The sequence below is a fragment of the Lygodium microphyllum genome, chromosome 23, assembly GCF_053477565.2.
Source record: "Lygodium microphyllum isolate KBCC chromosome 23, Lygodium_microphyllum_v1.1.10, whole genome shotgun sequence".
In the NCBI taxonomy this organism is placed as follows: domain Eukaryota; kingdom Viridiplantae; phylum Streptophyta; class Polypodiopsida; order Schizaeales; family Lygodiaceae; genus Lygodium; species Lygodium microphyllum.
In genome coordinates, this window is record NC_141157.1 from 29,443,796 (window position 1) to 29,467,393 (window position 23,598).

General features: G+C 40.0%; 1 protein-coding gene across 9 annotated transcripts in view; it reads right to left on the bottom strand.

The window, feature by feature from the left end:
- Positions 1 to 1,311, bottom strand: part of LOC148016003 (protein MLN51 homolog) — a 59,438-nt gene extending 58,127 nt beyond the window's left edge. For 6 of the 9 annotated variants that reach the window (XM_087664799.1, XM_087664798.1, XM_087664807.1 and 3 more), the window contains exon 1: positions 386 to 1,311. In XM_087664799.1, coding sequence (XP_087520925.1) covers positions 386 to 879 — 494 coding nt within the window. In that variant the 5' untranslated portion in view covers positions 880 to 1,311. The remainder of the gene's footprint in view (positions 1 to 385) is intronic. The other 3 variants (XM_087664804.1, XM_087664801.1, XM_087664800.1) reach the window with 1 other exon arrangement.
- Between the last annotated feature and the right edge of the window lie 22,287 nt (positions 1,312 to 23,598).

Here is a 23,598-nt window from a genome sequence, read left to right on the forward strand (position 1 = left end):
CACAGCCTCAGCCAAGCCAAGTGTCTGGCAAAAAAAGCTACAAACCCTGCTTTATTAACCAGATTCCCAAAAACAGTCATTTGTTCTTATTTCAAGATAGGTCAAGTCATCTTAAAATGAAGAGAGAAGGCATATGTTTTCATGTATCAGAATGCATTTTGATGGTAAATGTCATAATCTGCCAATGATCTTCTGGCATACAAACATATAAATTAACATTTACCTATGTGAATACAATACACATCAAAAGAATTGTGTGTTGATACAGCAAACTGAAACATACATTAACAATTTACCTGTCTAAAAACAATACACATGTGAAGAATTGGATAACCGATACAGCAAACAGAAAGAAATTTCTAAAGGATAAAATAAACATGCCTACCTTGGCCGGACTCCTCCATTATATCGGAAGCGATCATCATGCATGTAAAATGCCCCTGCTGTTGGTACAACAAAAGGTTCAGCATCCTTCTTGTCCTCTGCACCTTTGCTGCCTGCAGGACCTTGCTTCACAGTCCCTTCAGCATGACTGCCTGCATTTTTTGCTACACCTTCCCTATGATGTTGTGACACCTCTTCATCATCCTCGACTTGATTCTCAGCAGGCCTATCACCATCCACAGCATCCTCGTAGTCTTCCTCTTCCTCCTCTTCAACAGGAGCAGCACCTTCATCTTCTGCATCCTCCTCATAGAAGCGGGGTCTTCTGCTGATAACATTGGGCTCCTGATGGTCTTCATCATCATCACTAGCCTCCCGCCTACGGAGAGCCAGAGCTGAAGTCCCTTCACTATCACTGTCATACTCTTCGTCATCGTCTGCGCTGGATTCAGGAAAGGCATTATTGGTTCTCCCATCCTGCTCCTGAGAAGCCATGACTGGCCAGGAAAAAAAAAAGCGGCCTAGGTTTGAAGGCCTGCCCTTTCTGTCTTGATATGGAATGTTTTAAAGGCAGCCACTTTGTGAACCCATGCCTCTTCTTCCCGGTTCTGTGAAAGAGAAAACCCTACCAACTTGTCTCCCTTGATATGGAATGCGCCAGAGGCAGACACTAGATGATCCAGTGTTCTTCTTGAAGGGGTTTTGTGTTAGAAAAAACCCTACGGAAGCAGAGACCCTGCAGAAGCAGCACGAACGCAAGAAGCGACCTGGAAGGAAGCTCCACACTCGTCCATAAATCCTGCCGTATGAGATCAAAGGACCAAGATTCGTCTGCTGCAGATCCTCGTCATAGTCATCGACACCATACCCTGCGAAGCCTGGCTGTAAAAGCGAGTGTTCTTGAATAAACTATATGAATCCCGTTTACTGTTTATCCTTTATAGTGGAAAAACTAACATAGTCAACCTGATTGGATCCATGAGGTATACGTAAGTCAAAAGCATTAGGACCATCACTTATTTCTACTTGTGCTTCTTAGACAAAGCCTATTTTTTATTCGCCATAATATTTGGTCGGTTATAAGGTAAATATCCATATCTTTCAAGATTCTTGGGCCTTGTTTGGTTGGTTTTTGCTTTGTTCTTTCCCTGTACTTATATTCTTGTATTTTTATATGATGTATTATTGAAGAAAATGTCCGAAGCAATCATTTTTCTCTCGAGCCTGTTCATACCTTTTAGAGAAGTCCTAAATCTTAAAGATATGCATATGCAAACATGCTTAACTAGTTGCACTAAATGTGTTTTGTATGCTCTTTATCATCTTACAATATCTTTAGCCTCTCTAACTAACTCTCTCTCTCTCTCTCTCTCTCTCTCTCTCTCTCTCTCTCTCTCTCTCTCTCTCTCTCTCTCTCTCTCTCTCTCTCTCTCTCTCTCTCTCTCTCGCATGGGTGGGCGGGGGGATGTGATTCATCTAGGTAAAATTGGTTGTGTTGTGTTGAAACAAAATCAATAAGTTTAATGAAGACTATAACAAAATGGCATTAATCTTAATGACAAGAGAGGTTTGATTCAAATTAACAAGGGGGATTGACATTCATCCCACGTAGCTAGAGCTATAGATCAAGATTTTTGATTGTAGGTAGACTCCATAGCTAGGTCATTTATTGCAAGGTGAACATTGAAGATGACCACCATGGGTGTAGCCACTCCCATGGGCCCCTCTCATTGATCTCAACCTCGTAAGACAACCTTGCCTTTCCTCTCTTACTCCAGTGGTTATGCATATACTTCACCTTCATGCAACTCCTTTACTTGATAGGTTATGCTTAATTGAAGGAAACTAGTTTTGGACTCGTAGGACACAATTTATATTAAGCCAACCCACCATCACCATGGATTTCCACCAAGCTCAACCCTTGCATAAACTCCATAGGGAATTGCCCTTATCAATCAACTATGCTCTACCCTTGCATAAACTCCACAAGGAATTGCCCTTATCAATCAAATGTGCTTACCCTTGCATAAAATCTTTAGGGAATTGCCCTTCAATCAACTATGAATAACTTTCCAAGTCCAAGTGGGAAGGTCATTGCCCATAAATCATGATATCCTATGCACATGACAAATCCTTTGCATAAATAAGACAATAACAAAGAATTTTGTGGAAATTCCAACACATCAAAGTAGAGACTATGCTAAGTCCAGCCATCCTACTCAACTTGGGGGAAGCTTGCTATTTTATATCCCAACAAACAATTCTAGAAGTAGCCAAAGTTTTAATTGGCAAAAGGAATTTGCTTGAAGTCGATTATATGCTAGAGATCAAGGTCTTCATTACTACCACTTCCCAAGAACAAACAAAGACAAGTCAATAATACCAAGGATTTTAATCACACAAAGTAGTCAACGTTAAGGATATGCCATGAGGCCTGAATTCAAGTGCTACCATGCAAAATACCCATGTCTCCCAAAAATAATTGGGCAATGGTGGCCAAAATTGCACCTCCTCCATTTGTTTACATGTACATATATGATCGTAGGAATTCAAGTGATGCATGAAAATGTATAGTATTTTTTCTACAACATGAAGGGATGGACTATGTGATAAGTCTAGATAGCAATGGCAAGCAATGTGAAATCACGTGTAACATTTTTTGTTTGAGTAACCATTAGATGCATACAAACAAAGCCATGCCAGTAATTTCTAGTTGGTAAATTTGTTTATAATGTAAGCTAAAATCTAATCAATCAGGTGTCGGATGCCCATGGGATTTCCCGAGCATCTCATAATGCTACCATGTGTTACCACCTTCCCTAGGCATCCCAATGCCAATAAGTTTCCTTTTGTGTACCAAAGAAAACAACTCCATATGTCTAGGTCATTGGGAGCATTATTTGTGTCAACTTTCGAGAACAAATGTACCATCTACTAAGGCTTAGCCTATTTATTGTTGTTAAGAAGAAGGGAGAGACGAACTGATCACATCATCATTTGATGTTGGATGGGACAATATCATCAAAATTGAATGTGTTACCAAAAGAGGATACACAAATTCCAATAGTTGTTGCATTGCCTACGATCTCCATCTTGAAAATATAGCATGATCCACATTTTCTGGTCACTCTTTACACATTGCATACAAGCAGGTCATGAGAAGAAGATTCATAAATTGGGAGGCCAAGAAAAATCTAATCTACAAGCTACCTCATGTCACTCTCAAAGACATCATGCTCAAAAAATGAAGAGCTAAAATGCAATGGTAGCCTACTTCAACAACATTATAATAGGTTTATAACAATTCGAGAATTGTAAATCCCAAATGAAAGTGATAAAAAAGGGTATATTGCCAATGGTTATAATCTCCAACACCTCTAATAAAGGAATAATCATGCAAAACATACATGCAATCTAGCCTACTCCGAGCATCCTTATACTAAGTAGAGGAGAAAGTACAACCTTGGTCCGATGGGTATAACAAAGGCCATAGATCTTACTTAAGATTGACCAATGCAAGAGCATTCTAGTCATTGCTTTCAAGTGTGTCCATAAAGCCATGACTAGAGGCAGATTAAGAGGTATCCACATACATATTAAGTCCCCCTATCAACAAACTAGGTAATGAATATCAACCCCTTCGCACACACGCATGCAACATGTTACTACGAGACAATGAATATCAACCCACAACATGTATCAAATTCATGCTCATAATTGGCAAATGAATCGAGATACAAAGAAAATGTTCAAATAAAAGAAGATGAAAGTTACAAGGGGTATATGTAAGGGAGCCCACATTTTGGGAGTAATTAGTTGCAATAAAATAAAGCAATCATGGAAAAGAGAATCTGGAATGTATCAATATATGGAGAGGTTGCTCTTGTTACCTACAAAATTGGCTAGGTGGATGATTAGTGAGGACTAATGGAAGATATCCTATGTTGCAGGTGACGACAAACCAACCCAGTTACCATTCCTTTCACCATATCCAATTAGATCCCAAATACCTTGTTTATATTGGTTAGGTGGATGATTAGTGAGGACTAATGGAAGATATCCTATGTTGTAGGTGACGACAAAGCAACCTGGTTGCCATTCCTTTCACCATATCCAATTAGATCCCAAATACCTTGTTTATATTGCTCAAAATGTCAATTGAGCTAGCATAAATATAGTTCCATTTATGGAACATTAATGAGTGAAAGTGTTATTTTAAGTTTTATACATGTATGTTGAATGTAGTCATAAGTAGTGAGACTTCAAGGCTACTTGCCATAGTTTCAAAATTGTAGTGTTAAAGACTTAGCGATGGAACAAGGGGAGAGAGAGAGAGAGAGAGAGAATCATTGGAGCATGAATGCTCTTTTTAAGAAAGGGGAGAGGATGCTAACTATCAATCCTCAATGCATCTTATATTGTGCATATGATTTGAACCAACTAATGCATCAAGCATGTAGGAAAAAAAGGGAATTAACTAGCTAGATAGGACTACACTATGCTTTGTTTAAAGCCTCAAATGAGGCTATATAATTGGAGTAACTAGGTTTAGATGGCCAAAGCAATCCAACATGTAAAGTCATCGGATCACTACCTTAGATGAAGCCCCCTAGCTAGACATAGCCATTCTAACTTTGGTCACCAACAATAGGGCCTCAATTAGGGCAATACACTTAAGAAAAAGTGTGTCAATAATCACAATGAACCAATGTATAACTATAGTCCTCACAACCTATGTTAGTATTGCAATGCTCATAGCAACTATTAGCATGTGCATTGGTGCATACATGTGTTCCTTTGAGGTCATGTTTAAATGCACTCTAATGCACCCTTGTTTACTTATTTACATTGAGAATTGCTATCATAATGGTTGATGTGGACTTTGGAAAGGGACAATACATCAAATTTTGCCAAAGTTTGAAAGTTCACAAATACACATGCCATTGCGGGAACATTAAATTTACCAAAGTTTAAAAGCTCACAAATACACATGACATTGTGGGAATTACCTCTTCCTCTATTACTCCTCTCTCTTTTAGATTATTTTCCATAATCACTTGTATTTACTTAAGGATGGTTCAAGCCAATAAACACCAAGGAAATGCTGAGGTTCAAAGTTTCATCAAATGTCTATTCTTGGAGGTTTTTATAGTAATCAAGCTAATATATCAAGCTCGTAATAACTTATATATGCAAAATAAGGAGATTTTAATAGATAATTCACCTCTAAAATCTTAAAATCAAGGTTTTTTGGTAGAATTTCAACCCATTTTCTAATATCTTTTGTATGATCATTAGCAACTTTGACCATCAATTTACAAAGTTGAATCTACATCGAGCCAATTTACAAAGTTGAATCTACATCGAGCAAATTGCAAGAATAAACAAAGAAAAAAAGATTTAAGGTTGAGTGGATTGAATTATAAATCATTGAAAATATTTGGGATCTAAATATGTAATTCATAAAATTAGTAAATTTGATACCAAGTTCTCAAGTACATATTCTAAATTTGCTATATTATGTGCAACATGATAAAGTACTTTGTTATGTTGTAGTATCATGAGGTAGGAATATATCAAAGAAGATTTGGTAACCAACTTGCCCCTTTAGAGTGTTATGTAGATAGTTATAGGACATGGCCTTATGTTTTTATTTACCAAGTAAGGATATATAAGTGCTATGACCTTGGCTTGTTTAAAAGGCTTATGACCTAGCTCATTTTGTGGGAAGTTATTCCCAATGATGCTGATAATTAAAACTTCCTTTATACAATTTACATTAATGTTCAAAAAAACTAAATAAAGCAAATATTCTTCAAGCTTTATCGTTTTCTTCCTAAGCATCAAAAGATTTAAAGAAACTAGATAAAGCAAACCGTTTCCAAGCTTTATAGCTTTCTTTATAAGCATTAAAAAATTAAGCTTTAACATGTTGGAGACAAAAACCTTCAAGAGTTTAATTGCCAAAACACTTTACTATTGGAAATGGAAATAACATGTGAAGAGATCATTTAATTTGGGTCACAAGGACTAGGGATGCCTACATGGAAAGGAGCTGGCCATGCAAGTGGGGTGTGGCCACCAGGTTCTACATGGTAACCTTTGAACCAAGTACATTTGACCAATGACTACACTAAGTGGTGGAAAAGAGTCATCCCTTGAAGCTCAATGCAAAGTGCCATCCCTTTTCTCTCTCTTTAATTTTATGCCATGAGATGTCATGTATTTCTTTCTTTCTCTTACATGCTATCCCTTTTTTCGGAAAAAATATAGAGTTGATCTAACAAAACATGTCTTTTTCCCAACAAAGAACAGGATTCTATATTTGATAAATCATAACCTCACCCAACCAAAAATCATTAGTATCATCACCTAGAACTATCAACTCTTGCAAACATGTGATAAGGACCTTTGTAGTTGAAGTTTTGTTTAGTGAACAGTGTTTGAAATTGGGATAAGTTGTTCCTCTCTGCATCTTATTTTAACGTTAAATCAAAAAAGGTCATTCTCACCATGAGAAAAATGGGCTACTAGTAGATATAAGACTTTTCAAAGTTAGTGTAATGTGTATATATTTTTTATCTACAACATGTGACATTACTACTTCTTAGGCATAAAAAGCTTTAGACCAACAAGTCACATTAGATCTATGTGGCATGGGATAAGACATTCAACATTATTTTAAACAAAAAGTCCTTCTAGAGTCAACTTGACACTCATCATTTTATTTAGATGGTACTTATAATCACAAGGTCTTGACAATGTATTTCCAACTCCTCACGTCTTGTCCTCCATATTTGATGGCTACAACACTCAATTAATCATCGTACTAACTTTTCAAAGTTTAAATATATTTGTACTTTTAAACATATATGCTACTCTAGTTGCTTCATCAAAAATCATTTATGTCTTCAGCATGTTATCAATAATACTTGAGTGGCTTCAAATTACAATATGTTATGACTAAATTGGGAATGCTAGGTGTTTGTGAATCTCCAAGTGTCATGGAAAAATAGGAACTTACAGCTCACAAATTAGTTCTTATAGGCCAATAATGATGCAGTTGCTTGGAAACAAGTTCCTTCAACTAAGGAGGAAGGAGCTTAGCCTGGAAAAAACTCAAGAAATAGTGTTTCAACTTAACTTCTATATGCTCAAGAGGACATGGAGAATTTTTCGTTTGTTGTGGGTTGTCAACTAAAACTGCTACTACTATGGATGGGTTGTTCATGGTTCATGGCAAAATTAAGATTCTTGAGTTGTCAATAGCCTAGTACTTATTGTAGAGGAACAAGGTGGCTATTACGTATTTTGGAGAGACTAAAGGAGGACTTGCCCACTGCTATCTACCCCATTTGCATACTTTATAGAAGAAAGGAGGAGGATATCATGCATCTATTTTGGATTTGTTTGGAGGTGAAAGTAGTCTAGTTAGACTTAAGGAAGTTGTTGAGTAAAGTTAGCTTGGCCCATGTATTTGGCCCCAAGCAAGTGTATTGGGGATAAAGGCAAGTTAAATGAGGAATAGTGAAAGTATTGGAATATGCTGAGAGCACTTGTCTTAAGGGAAATCTAGAATGTCAAGAGTGAAGTGGTTTTTGATAGGCGGGGGAACTCCTTTGGTGCTTTAGTAGGGAAGAGTATTCGAGACCTTTTGCCAAATTTGAAGTGTTTAAAGGGGAGTAGCAATAGAGATGTTGCTAAAGCAATTAGATAGAGCTATATAAACATGTTATTGTGACACTTTGGCTTTTTTGTGGTGGCATTACTTGTATTTTCAATGGAAGTTGTAATTACTTCATATTGTTATTAAACTAACTTTTGCATTTTCAAAAATCTCAAACTAGTTCTTATAAATGTCATTTTGTCTTAACAAATAACTCTCAACATTTGCAAGACCAAAATGTGCACTATTTGCTTGATGGGTCCTCACATTCTTTGATTATCTCTAATGACTCTGCTAGATTGATTTTTGGTACCAACAAATATGAAGATCCTCTTTTCTCTATAAATTCTCATATGTCAAACATCTACTCAAGCACAAAACAACATGAAGAAACGAGTATATGTACAACCATTCAAGGATGGATAGTTTAGTATTTAGCATAACACATCCTTATTAAACTACTACATAATGTTGTAGCCTCCCTCCACTAGTTTGGAAAGTTATGCATGTTGACACCCTATGCAACATTAGAGCTCTATCTAGGCAAGCTAATGTTAATAATGGGAAAGAGTAGTATATTAGACAAACACTTTTGTACTTTTTGTTTTTGGGTACTTTACATGGCATGAACAATTGAGTGGATCTAAAGATATTTTAGAGCACTATCTAGGCAATCTAATAATGGAAAAGAATAGTATATTGGACAAACACTTTTGTACTTTTGTTTTTGGGTACTTTACATGGTATGAACAATTGAGTGGAGAGTCTTAAAGATATTTTAGAGAATAATTATGCTTGCACTTCCAATGGGTGGCAAAGCTTCACACATGTGGACAACCCATAAAAGGATGGGAATTGTAGTAATCCTAAAACTAATTTCCTTATATGCTATGTCAATTTGAGATAATTCAAGAGATTATCACACATCATATGATGTTGGTTTGGAAAATATGATAACCTTAAACTTAACATTGTTATATAAAAGGTTGGTTGAGAAAATTTAAGGGGTACTAATGGGATCAAATGAGCTCCATAACATGTCTATCCTCCTCCTCCTCCATCCCCCCCCCCCCCCCCCTCTCTCTCTCTCTCTCTCTCTCTCTCTCTCTCTCTCTCTCTCTCTCTCTCTCTCTCTCTCATTTTCTCAATCACACTCTTAATCATGTGCATTTTGTAATTAAATGAATATAATGTGCGATTGTTGCTATAATTCTTTATTCATTGTTAATGGAATGCTTTAGTACACTTGTTTCTTTTGTTTATTGTTGAACCATGCACATAATGTCTAGCAATCATTATTTTGCACTACTAAGCTCACCTATTTCATTCTTAATTGATTACCTTTTGGTTATTTTTTTCCCTTTGGTCTCTCTCATTCTTCTCGTTTTCTCAATCACACTCTTAATGATACATAAATGCACATTATGCTATCCATCATTATGTTGTACCACTAATTTCAATTATTTCACTCTTAATTCTTTGCTTTATTGTTGTTCTTTTATCCTTTGCTCTCTCTTATTCTTCTCATACATGCATGCACAACGTGTCTAGCAATTATGTTGTGCTACTAAGTTCACCTATTCCACCCCTAAACTTGCACATTTGATTCTCTTCATGGGTCAACTTCCACTTACGTTTTGATTTTTACAAAAAATTTAGGATCAAGGTTCTTAATCTAAAGTTCTGATATTAGTGCATTAATGCACCCATATCCTAGTTTAAATGTTAAATGCAAAAAATGATAAGAGGTTAACGCAGACTAATGGCATCACCTCAATAGTAGTAGGCAAGGACAAGCCATAGAGTGAATAATTAGGTACCATGCCTTTTGAGCTTCAAATTGGCATATTCATGCATATGAATGAGCTTGAGTTAATGTCCATATCTCCTACTATAATACTAAGCAACATGTTGAGGTCTATGTAAGAACAAACATGACCTACACACAGTCATGCGATTTCATCTCATGGTAAGACCTCGATGCCCTACCAAATATCAGATGTGCAAAACCTACAACACTAACCCTATTCTCCATTGATGTATACTTGGTATCACAATAGGTGCAAAGCCATGGTTCTATTGAAAATGTACGAGCCTCACCCACCATAGCATATATAAACATGTCTCAATCAATACTAAGTGGAAAAATAATTTTGTTGGCTAGTCCAACCTCCAATCAAGAAAGCATCTCAAAAAAATGGACTTCAACTTAATATGGAAAAGTTAAGCATTGAGCCTTGATGATACCAACAAAAGACTAGACGTTAACCATTTCCTAAGTAAAATATGGCCACTAAAAATGTTTAAAGGGCATTGAATCCAATAATAAAGCCTAGTTAATGATTAGACCAAGCCCAACCGTGTCTCCATATCCATGTGAGCCACCCTTGCCCCCTTATCACAACATTACATGACAATGTACTAGCAACACATATGCCCCTACTTGAAAAGGAGCCAAGCCCCTCCATGTGCCATTCCTTCTAAATCAAGAAAGGAATCAATGTCAACCCACATATCTTGTAATAAAACTACTCCAATGCTTCCACCCCCTTACTTGCTTAAAGAAGTTATCTTCCTGATTTAATTGTGAATCCCAAGTTTAGCATCACCATATTTCCTAGTGGACATCCTTGTCATCTCTAGTTCTTAAGTGGATGATAGTTTTTGTAATAAGAACTATGATAATGACATGTGAACATAGTTATGACCTCCCATGTTTTGTCCCTTGATTATTATATACACAATACTCTTTCTCATTTTGGTCATGACTTATCTTTTGCACTTTTTTCCTTCATATTATCTTGAATAAAAGAGCTACAACTACTATGCTCCTAATCCAACATATGTATGAACACCTATTTGCATTGGAAATCAAGTTATGGTTTTCGAAAATAAGAAGGATAATCAAAGGTAAGGTTGTGAGCCCTAACAAGCCAAACCAATCCAATACTAGGATAAGCATGATGCTCAATCCTTTTTATCATATGAAGACATCAAAGTCCATGCATATCAGAAGGTTCCTTTTTTTCCTAGCATGGGTAGCCGAATGGTGTGATTGCTATCTCATAGTCGCTTCATGCACACAAATGGTTCTTGAGCACCCACCTTGGCTTCACGTTTTTCCTCTTGTGGTATTTGCTTTGTCATCTCATTGGCCTCTCTAAGGATTGTTTCTTGATCTCCATTCTTAAGAATGAGGTTCTAGTTCTCAAGATACTCTTTACCTACTCATACTTTGCTTTCTCTTCCATTAAACAAGGTGACTTGGATCACTGGCTCAAGGTTTTCTCACTAGAACTTGTATTGTCTTCACAAAGTCCTTACCCTCTCTTGTTATAGCCGATATAGTAAGTTGAGGGATGGGTGGCGTTTGTTTTCTCTCTTGTTCTTTTATTTGATTTCCATGGCTAAATGACACAATAATCATTGCACCTATTAGGTTCAGTTGGGTCCCTTTCATTGAGTAGTCCATGTTGTAGTTGATTCGGGACTTTATGCCTACCAAGAAACACCCTTTCCTAATGGAATGCATAATTAAGGCAAGACATAAAGCAATATTGGCACACTTTTGGTTCAATGGTCATTACAAATTTTCACTTTCCTAACAATGATTATGGTTGATTCCCATAGATTTGATCTTTGTAGTCTCAAGGACACTATTTGGTTGTCCTATTTTGATCAAGGCAATGTGTAAGTATTACGATACACTCGTTCATCAACAAGTGCATCCATTGTAAGGTACCTTTTGTAGAGTGTCTCTCTTAATAGTTGATTAAATCTCTTACCCACAATCAACACTATGAAGTCCCTTTTCAAGAGCACAACAAACTTAGTTGATTATGGAAACTTCAATTCTACCACACAGGTGTAGAGGCAACCAACCGCCAAGACCCACTGATCGCTTATTACTTCAAGCATTCCAAGTCGAGCACTAATGGCTACCTCTCACATATCCAATGCGTTATCTATCCCTACGGGTGTAGTGAGCTTACCTCCATGCCCAATCGAGTTACCTCCTCTCCCGAGCACTTTGATAGCTCCACGATCCAAGTGCAAGCTTCAAGCGAACTCCATCCTCAAGCTCCACGCTCCAAGCTCCATTGCTGCAAGCAAGATAAGAGAAGAGAAGAGGAGAGAAGAGAAGAAGAGAGAAGAAGAAGAAGAGCTTCTCCACCACAGTCCCTCACTCTCACACACTCACTCCCTCACACTCTCACACTCCCTCTCTCAAGTACAAGCTCAAGCAAGCAAGAACAAGAAGAAGAGGAGAGCCACTTTTGGTCACACACAAGAATGAGCCTCTCATTCACTTTTCAACTTTATATACAAAACCCTAAATCCCTTTTGGGCGGGCATCCCCTTATCCCCTTTTTTACATGGCCGACCGTGGCCTAAGCCCTTTTTCCCATTGTCCTCCTATCTTCCTAGCTTCCTTCCTACCACCCATCTACATTTACAATTTGCACGGGTGAGAGCCCGACGCTCTTAAGATAAATCATGGTGCACCTTGCACTCTTTTACAAAAGTATTGACCTGTGCTTTTTCTTGTGCACCTTTCTCCTTGATTTAGGACTTTTCTGCACTTCTTATGTTTCCATATTTTTCTTGGCGCACCTTCATCTTTTGTTTCACTTTTGCCTTGGCCTTGTCTTCCACTTTAGATTTTCTAGATTTTCCACCTTATTCGTTTGAGGTTTAACATTATCCCCCTCCTAGACGAGTGCCATTCCCATGGCACTCACCGTCGTAGGTAGTAGGCCTTGGCAAGCACCGAAGGCGTGGTTAAAAGGAACTACTGAGGTTTGCCATGGAGGAGTTGTGGTGGTGGTGCGGATGAAGGTTGTTGGTGGTACTTTGGTGGTAGGATTGGATGGTGATAGGGTTGTTGTAGTTGGAGATAGGGTTGTTCTTTGTTAGGAGTTGCACTCATGGTTGTCAATAGGTGTTGGTGTTCTAGGGATTTTGCGTGTGACAATTCTTTGGTGGGGCTTGCATGATGATAAAGTATAAGAATTCAAAGTTGAGTATTGATGAATGACTGACGACACTTTCGTTGGAGTCTTCAATATCTGCAATTGAAAACCTCTCATATGTGGTTTCTCCTTGGGGGTAGTGCTAGTCTTCTAATCGTGCACAATACGTAGTTTGATTAGTTTGGGAGATAGGTCAAACTCTAAGCAAGCTAAGAGTATTGTCCTGTATAGATTGTGGTGCAAATATTATGCGAGTGCATGTGCATACTTAGATAGTACGTAGTTAGGAGATTGCTGGTCTATTTCCTCGTAGCAATGGGTGGATGAAGCAAGGGTTCGATGGGGTGGGAAAATTTGTCGATGTTGAGGAGAAGTACACTTGAAGCCTTCTTGAAACATCATGTGTGATTTTGACAACACGATGTAGCATAATTGGGCTCATTGATGCCTTAGCTTTGGTAGCTGGTGGCTACGTGTAGTGGTTGAAGAGTGCAATGTACTTTACATGGTCTTCCATGCCTTGCTTACCACCGTTGATTGCAATGGCACTAAGATGGAGTGCGAAAAAGAATTGTGCAAATGGTTCAGGGTGACTGGTTGAACCATAGGCGAGACGAGCTCCCTAGGTATGTCCTGCCCTTGATGTGCCTTGAACAATTGTGGGGGATGTGTAAAAGGGCTAGGGGATTAGGGATGGAGCTAGCTGACCAAGGTCACTGGCCGTACCTAATTTGAGAACCCCTAGGTGATGTGCTGTGATCATGAGTTTTTCTTTTCTTTTTCTTTTCTCTTTTTTTGTTGTTTTTTTTCTCTCTCTCTTTTTTGTTGTTGATAAAATGAATACAACCAATGCAATACATTGAGGCAATCAACCTTTCATTTGGACTAAGAAATGTTGAGATCTAAAGGCTATGAAAAATAGATATTACAAGGATGATTGTGTTACTCGCCTTGATGCCAGAGGAGCAATTTTTGAGATGAAGAGATACCTTTGAGATTTTGCAAACCTCTTTCTAACTTGTGATACATCGGAACAATCAAGGTAGCACTGAAGTGAGCCGAATGTAGAGTCTGGCTAAGAAAGGGAGAGTAGCCAATGACAATGCTTTGGGCCATGCTCAATTGCAATGTGCGCTTTTTGCAGGGGTGATTTTCTCTTCCAGCGGGGCTTCTATCACGGTTCTAGAGCTTGTTTCTTGGTATTTCTATCACTTTCTCCATAATGGTTCTTGTGGGGTTGGTGGTCTTGTGGTGACTTGGACATTGAATGCTTTCATATAGAGACCTATGTCGTCCATGGAGACATATCAGAACACACAGATGTGTCTGAGGTTTTACCATTGTTAGGAGAGATGGCAATGGGTTCCTTGGTGGGTGGACTCGATGCTTTATTCCTCAGCTCTTTAGCACTCTTGGTCTCAATCTTCTTGACGTCTACAACCACTTGCAACTGCCATTGTTTTCATTGTTTTCTCCTCTTTTTCTTGGGCAATTGAGGTGTATCCCTTGAAGACTCGGGACACTGAACTAGGTCAGCCATTGATGTGCTTGGTTGGGCCTCAGCCTTCTCTTTCTTTGGCGTGTCCTCATGGGACATAGCCACGGCCTGTTGAACAATCTCGCTAGGTTGTGAGGGTACAACTACCTCTCTTTTTGGAGAGTCTAGTTATTTGGCCAATTCTCTTTCGTTTAGCCCCTCATCCGATTGCATTGGCAGTTGCTCTTGGTCGAGGGGCGTTTGCTCTAGGCTCTTCCCCTTACCCATTGGAATATGCCTCCATTGCTTCTTATCAGAGCGGGTGTTGTATTTAGAGTTGTTTTTCTCTTACTTTGGGGGTTTAGGTGACTCTAGTGTAGAGCCATGAGACGGCTTAGGGTTCCTACCATATAGGCTTGGACAAAACCAGCTGAAGAACTCAGGGTTGTATTGATGGGAAGCATAGAGATCTAGGATTGTAGGGACTTGAGTGAGGAAAAAGTCATATGCACTAACATCAAGAACCATGCTCCCTACTCTTAGCTTGCTAGCCACGTGTAGATCTTCTTCTAGAAGCAGTTTATCATACAAGGGATGTTTTTGGACAGTGGCAGAAAGCTGGACCTCATGGACCGCTATGAATACTCGTAATGAGGTTGGGGCAACATACGTGGGATCATGTCTTGATGTCCAAACACTCGTAATGAGGTTGGGGCAACATACGTGGGATCATGAATTGATGTCCAAAGGACTTTCCTTTGCTCAGCGAGAGTGTCGCTAGTTGGTGGCCGATTTTGCCTACCAAACTTTGATTGGAGTACCATTTTTGCACAAAGTTACCCTGTCCTTTTCCTTTTCGTTTGATCGCTTCAAGCCTTTCCTTGTTTGTCTCACATTGAGCAGTATAAAGTGAGGGTATCAAGCACAATGTTCTAGTTGTGGCCGTTGGGATGTCCTTCATGACCTTTTCGGCGATAATTACATAGCGGGAGCAAATATGTTGTTGCTTGTTTCACGTCAGGGGTTTGGCTATGAGCTTTGTGTGCTCTGGTGTTGGCCTTTTGATGTCCATATGCACGTATGCACATGTGATGGTTGTTAGCTTGTGATAAAGCTTCATCAAGCACTTCATCTCTGGTTCATTGGTCAGATGCGCCATCTCCTTGGCCAAATCTTCGAGAGATTTCTCCTCAAGCCTAGGTTTTATGTGCTTCAAAAGTGCTGGAGGTGTCAAGGATGTTGTTCACGCCATCTCTTCTACACGTGAATTGCTAAGGACACGTTATGCAAGGGGCATCTCACGGCCAAGGGCTGTGATTGCTGCGATTCCCAATTGGACGTAGTAGTGGCTAGTCTAGTGGACTACTAGCTATTGTTGTTGACCGACTGCTATGTCAAGTCCTTAAGTAGATCAAAAGTGGCCGTGTCTTTTGTTGCCCTTTGAGCATTTACTTGTGCAAATGAGCTAGCCACAGTGGATTACATAGGCATATCCCTAGCTTGAGAATTAGGGGTGCTATCATGTCCCACACCTTGGACATTTGGAAGCTCAGGTGGATATAGAGATTGGGATTGAGTAGCCGCACTTGATGACTGTTGTTGTGCTTCCTGTGTTCGTCTAGGGAAAAGAGGATGTAGAAGACTTGGGACTCCTAGGTGGACTTGGCACTGGCTGAAAGATTTGCTCATGGATATTAGAGGATTCTGCCATTTGCTTTATTGAGCAATTAGCCTTATCATGAGCAACATTGTGCCTGTGGTGCTCATCATCCTCTTGGGAAGTCATAGGCTCCTTGGCCACTAGTGGCTTTTGTGCACATTCGACGGTTACATCTAATATCCACTTGTTAAGCATGCTAGGCTGAGGATCTGCCCTTCGAATAGTCCCGTTTGGTTTCTTGATTTCAATCGTGAGTGACTCGGTCACTCCAACCTTGTTGAGTGAAGACTTGGATTTTTGTCTAGATTTCCTCTTGCGCTTCTTTGCTTTTGATACGATCTAGTCTTCAAATGACAGAGGTGGTTTAGTAGGGGGTTTTGGCACCCAAATCCATCGGTTACCTGCGTAATACCCTTGAGCACATAGCAATGCTTTGGATATCCATTGCGGCGTTGTGTTGGCTCTCCATCGATACCTTTGTCTATAAGGCTTGGGCTTCTTTTGTGGTCTTCTACAATATTTGTAAGTCCAAAGCCTGTCCTTGGCATTGTCTCCTGACCTTCTTGTTTCAAGCATGGCCTTGCTCACTGGTTCTCTCTGCTCAACATGTGCTTGTATCAACTCTTTCAACAAGTCCTTGCTCTCAGCACTAGGCTTGCTTGGCATGTCAGAATGTTCCTTGTCTTTCCCTCGAGGTTTGATAAGATCAACCTTACTAAAGGTTGTGATTATCCTCACACCCGGTAGTGTCAAGTGTATCCTGTGTGCTACAGAGTCGACCTCACACTTCATCACCCTTTTGAAGGGTCTTCCTAGGAGGGTTTCCTTTCCACAATGAGCACTATTTGGAGGAACATGGAATATGATAGGCAAGCTTTCAGTTTCAATAGTTAGAAGGATTTCACACTTCCCTATAAGTGCTTGTGGGTGTCCCCTATAAGGACTAAGAGTTACATTAGTCGGTGTGAGCTCTGGTTAGTCTAGTAGGGTCCATGCTTCATAGGTCAAGATATTAAAATCAACTCCTTGATCAATGAGAGCATCGATAGTGTGCTCTCTTTTTGCGGTGAGTTTGACCCTAAGAGAAGCAGGCGGTACTATGTCTTTATCTTTCAGGTCTTGGCTTATAAATTGAAGCTTTTTGATACATGTCTTTGAGTCCCCAATTGTACGGCCAGATGTGGATTCTCCACTCATGTCTTGGGTCGTATGTGTAGTGTCGTTCAAGGTGCATCTATCGTTAGAGCTGTCATGTCTAGTCATCCGCGCAGTTGTAGCTTGATGTTGTTGCATTTCGCTTTGACTAGATGAAGTTCGAATGCAACCTATACATGTCTTTGTGGTGTGGTCTTTTTGCCCTTGTTGGCTAGATTGGCCCATTGAGATTCTAGGGTCTCTGTTTATCTTTGTTTAGCTATGGGCTTTTGATTGTTGTTTTGCAAGTGAGAATCTATGCTTGTGCAGAGCCGTTACTACACTAGGATTTAATTTGGAGGACCTGTCACGGCACACATTTTCTCTCCAACCTACTTGGGGGAGGTGTGAAGGGGGTAGAGCCCCCTCTGCGGGGGTCCAAACAGTCTCCCCCAGCCCGTAGGGCCATTACCCTAAACACCATGCGCGATTTGAAGGACCATTCGTAGCCAAGTTTTGAACTACTTGCTCTAGATTTCAATCTAGTGATAGATCTATGATGTGCCTTTGGCTCTATATGGTCTCGAGGTTGGTTTTAGGGTCTACACATTAAAATGTGAAAAAATCAAAACTTGGCCCAACATGTTCGAATTGCAAGGGGGCCGAATGCCCGATTCTTCCCGTTCAAATGGTCAAGGGCCGAATGAGAAAAGGGCCGAATGCAACTGGTCCGAATGTCAAATTTGGCCAGTCCAAATGTGGTTGTCCGAGGGCCAAATGGCCGAATGGTTGAGAGCCGAGTCAGGTGAGCCGAGGTCCAATGGTGAATTTGGACGAGGGCCGAATGTCAACTTGTTCGAGTGGGGTTGGGCTGTGTCGACAAGGCCGAGGGCCGAATGTCAGCTTGTTTGAGTGGGGTTGGGCCGAGTCAGTAGGGCAGAGGGCCGAATCGTGTGGGTTGAATGCTAAGTTGGTCCAAATGGTTGACTCGGACGGCGGTCGAGCGATGGGCATCCGAGTCAAGTGGTCCGAGGGCCGATTCTGGGACTTGGCCCAAGATCACCGTCACTCAGATGGGCAGAACGTGGCACGATTTTGATTGATGCAACGATAAATCTCTTGAATCACACGATTTAGTCACGGCATATCGCACACACATCTAGATCAAAGTTATGGATAGAGGAGAAGAGTTGTATATACCTGGAATAGCAAATAAACTCCAAAATGCAAATCAACAAACATATCAAACCCTCTTGTCTTGTTATGACGTCAGAAATCCTAATGCTTGTTTTTTTTCTTTTTTCTTTGTTTTTTTTCTACCCTAATACATCCAAACCACAAAGCAAATACCTACACTACTCCAACCTACTTTTCCAAATCCAAAAAACCAAAAATTTACTTGCTAGGGAGATCGAATGCCTCTTTAAACTCCCTCACTTCCTACCTATCTAGCTCAAGCACCAGTTTGGGGAAAACCCTACTTTAATACTCGATTTGAAGCATACAAGCGCTCAAGGCTTGAATCCATTGGTCATGATAATGTAACCAAAATGTAGAGGCGATCAACCGTCGAGACCCACGAATTGCTCATTGCTTCAAGCGTTCCAAGCCGAGCACTAATGGCTACCTCTCACATAGCCGACGTGCCATCTATCCCTACAGGTGTAGTGAGCTTACCTCCATGCTTGATCGAGTTACTTCCTCTCTCGAGCACTCTGGTAGCTCCACGATCCAAGTGTATGCTTCAAGTGAGCTCCATCCTCAAGCTTCATTGCTCTCACCCTCATACACTCACTCATACACTCACAGTCCTTCACCCTCATACACTCACTCCCTCACACTCTCTCATATACTCACTCCCTCACACTCCCTCATAGTTCCTCACCCTCATACACTCACTCCCTTACCCTCATATACTCATACACTCACTCATACACTCATAGTCTCTGGAAGAGAAGAGAAGAGAAGAGAGAGAAGAGAAGAAGAGAGGAGAAGAAGGAGAGCTTCTCCACCACAGTCCCTCACCCTCATACACTCATTCCCTCACACTCTCACACACCCTCTCTTAAGCAGAAGTTTAAGCAAGCAAGAACAAGAAGAAGAGGAAGAAGAGGAGAGCCACTTTTGGCCACACACAAGAATGAGCTTCTCATTCACTTTTTAACTTTATATATAAAACCCTAAATCCCTTTTGGACGGTCATCTCCTTATCCCCTTTTTTACATGGCCGACCGTGGCCTAGGCCCCTTTTCCCATTGTCCTCCTATCTTCCTAGCTTCCTTCCTATCGCCCATCTACCTTTATAATTTGCACGGGTGAGAGCTCACTGGCACTCTTAAGATAAATCATAGTACACCTTGCGCTCTTTTACAAAAGTATTGACTTGCACTTTTTCTTGTGCGCCTTTCTCCTTGATTTAGGACTTTTCTGCACCTTGTGTTTCCATATTTTTCTTGGCGCACCTTCGTCTTCCGTTTCACTTTTACCTTGGCCTTGTCTTCCACTTTAGATTTTCTAGATTTTCCACCTTATTCATCTGAGGGTTAACAACAGGGAAGCCCTTCTCATGCAAAATCTATAATCTTCTAATGCTTTGTCCTTTAAGGCTACTTAGAAATCCACACAAGTCAAGAGAGACTTATGTTATACTTAAGCCCTACTCATGCAAAATCTATAGCCTTCTAATGCTTCCTCCTTTTAGACTACTTGGAAATCCAAACAAGTCAAGAGGGACTTATCTTTTGCTTAGTCCAAGGATGACAATTCTTTTTTCCTTGGTTAACCAAGTTGTTTTTGTAATAAATATTTATAAATGATGAATTGTTTATACATCACAACCACAATGTCAAATCTCACAAAAGCAAAGTTGGTTTGGGTTCTAGTTCTTTTGATTGCCCTCACATTCTCTTACTAAGCGTAGACAAGATTGTAAATTTTATGTGACTAATTAGATCTACCAATTCTTAGATTACAATTATTTGTTGGGGATAAAGGTGTCTGTACCTAGCCGCCCGTGTATTACTACACTGACAGTACCCGCACTTGTTGCACACTGTAGGCGATGGGCACCCATCATTGTCACTTCATTCTTTATTCTTTCAGTGACATTTGAATAAAGGGAAGGCCGGTCACACACTATGACTCTTGGAGTTCCCACATTTGGAGTCTCTCTATTTCTTGCTCTTGCTCCATTTGCCATAGCTCTCACCTTCGTGCTCTCTTGCTCGATCCTTCTCACCTTTCAACTGGTATTAGAGCTTGGCTCTTTGAGGTCTTGAACATGGTTAGGCACTCCTTCAACATTCATTCAAATACCTACATTCTTGTCTTGACTCTTGGTAGTCATAGCCACTCCTTTTGAGCTTCCGGTCTTCCAGTCTCATCCTTCTTGGGCAAGCATTGGGCCTTCTTGGGAAACCTTAGGGAATTCATCTACAAGTATTGGAGCTCTCATTCCACTCTTTATTTTAGTCCACATGGTTTGAAGAACAGGGCAGCCATGGCTCAGTCCCCATGAAGGTTTGGAACTGATTTCTCTCTCTTCTATATCTATTGAGGCCTCTTGGAAAGCTTCTTTGGGAGCCATAGAAGCTCCCTAACCATCAAGTAGTGCCTAGCTCCCTTAGCAACATCAAAAACGTGATTTTAGTAGGTTGCACCATTTTCTCAATCTGTCAAAATGTGGTCTTCATCTCTAGCACCTCTTCAGGCCATTGGCACTACACAAACGTCTCATTTGAGGTGTAGGAGCATGCTTCAACCATGGCATTGAAGGCTTGAGCTTAGCATTGACATTTGGGTTTGATATACTTTAGTCTAGGACTATCATAACAGTCCATAGGCAGCCCCAAACAGTGCTACATTAGCATTTGATGTTTATGCTTGCTTAGTACTAGCTATTGATGCCATTTGATACATGAATCATGCCCGAATGTTATGGGAAGCTATGCATATGATATGCCATTGATTTGGTTTTGATTTTTGACCTGTTTATGCTCACTTTGAAAGTGAATTTATTGCTGTTATAGAGTAGGGCTAAAGTTATTTAACTCAGGTTACGTTAAGCCTATTGGATTCGGATGCTTCTCAGATGCTTGCTATGACTATTTGGATGCAAATGGAGGTTTGAAAATGTCTTCGATGGTTCTGGAATGTATTTTGAGCCTCGTGTGAGCTTTGTGTTGGTTGGAACTTACTTGAAATTGGTCTACACTGGCATGCTTTGTGACGGAGGTTATACCTATGGTATATGCAAGACCCATTGGTACATGCTTTGAAGCATATGCTAGTGATGCATGCTATGCCTACATTATTTGAGCTTCTTTGCCACTTGGAGCTTCAGTTGGGCTTGTACTTGGATACTTTGGAACCTCTTTTGGATGTTTCTTGGCTTGTCAGAGATTGACTTGGGTTCGTACATGATGTACTTGGATGTTATTAGATGCTTGACCGCTTACATGCTCTTGGTGCTCTCATGATGTACGATCTTGGCTATGAGATGTCTTATACATTTACATGCTATCTCTGAGCTTGGTTGCTCATTTTCCATCGAATTTTGTGCCAATGGGAGCTTTTTGCTTATGGTCTTGGATTTACCTAGAGCTTGCAGGTTATGCATTTGAGCTATTACTTGAGATTTGAGGCTGGGATCTCTTACGCCCTTAACTATGATATTTGCTTTCATGTCTGCTCTTGGATTCTTATGACCTGATTTGATCCGTCTTCATTGAGCATACACCGACTAGGTCTTGCCAGTGGTGTGTACATCTTCTTATTACTCAGGGGATAATCGGTTATACTACTGATGGACTCTTTTGACACATTTGGGTATTTGGCTCATGTTCATTGGCTGTCATAGTGCCTCTGTTATGCCTCCTTGATGTAGGATTGGGACTTGCCAGTCACTGTTGTCATTGGATCTCTATTAGCTCACTGTTTGCTCTCATTGACTCACTGCTATCATTTATTACAACAAGCTGTTTTATGTGGACAGTGACATATTTATTGAGCTCAATCATGTCCTTTTGATGTACATTTGGTACTATTTGGTGGATAGTTGGTCATTCTAGCAGTTTCTCTTATTTTTAGCTTGTTTTGGAAGTGGTTTTGACCTATTTATTGCTAATTACAACAGGTTGTTTTTTGCATAGTCTACCTTTGTTTGACTCATTATGGCTAGCCATCTCAAAGATATGGCTTTGTTTAACATTGCTAAGTTGGATGGCACCAACTATGGCTACTGGAAATCTTAAATATGGCAGGTTTTGGTATAGAAATTGCAGATTAAGCGACTAAGAAACAAGGATATTAAACTAAGAATATGGATGATGATGACTAGGTTGATTTAGATGCATTTTTTAAGTCCACTATCATTTTGTCACTCTCTTAAGAGGTCCATAATAATGTTGTTGAAGATGAAGACTAGAGTGCATGGAATCTATGGGAAAAGATTCATGAACTTTATGCAAAACAGAGCCTTGCTTCACAGATCTATTGGCTTAAACAGTTGATGGATCTCCACATGAAGGAGGGGACCCCATTGTCTACTCACTTTAGCCAGTTTCATTCTATCATGAAGAATCTACTTCAACAAGGTATTGAGTTTCGAGATAATCTGCATCCTTTGTTTTTGCTTGGCACTTTACCTGAGTCTTGGGATGTATTTCGCACTGTGATCTATACCAACAAACTTGATGGGCTGAAATTGCAAAAGATGTAGAGAGTGCTCTTTTGACTGAAGAAATTAACAGGAAAAACAATGATGCTTCCTGCACTTCACATGCTTTATCCGTTAGAGGTGGCAAGAAAGATAATGATCATCATGGGAAGGACTCTCACAAGTCTTGAGTCACGTGGACATAACAAGTTCTGTGGATGTAAGTCAGATCTTACATGCCATTATTGTGGAAAAGAAAGACATGACCGTAGTGCCATAAGATGTGCGATGATAAGCACAAAGAAAAGGGGAAATAAAAAGAGCTGGAGAAATCCAATGATTGCATCATTATACTTGCAAAGTCCAGTGTAAAGATTGAGGAGATAAATGTCATGTAGCTTGAGGAGTCCAATGGTGACTATATCTTAGCAGCCTCTTCATGTGATGCCTCTGAGCTGATTGAGGCTCAGTCCATTCATGCACAATGTTGGCTCTTGGATTCGGGTGCGCCTTTTCATGTGACCCCCTATCGCGAGTGTTTTTATACCTATTGTAGTGTATCTGGTATTGTCTCTTGCTATTGTTGGCATTCATGATGTCACTCTACAGTTTTCCTTTGGTAGCACTTTTATTCTACATAATGTACAT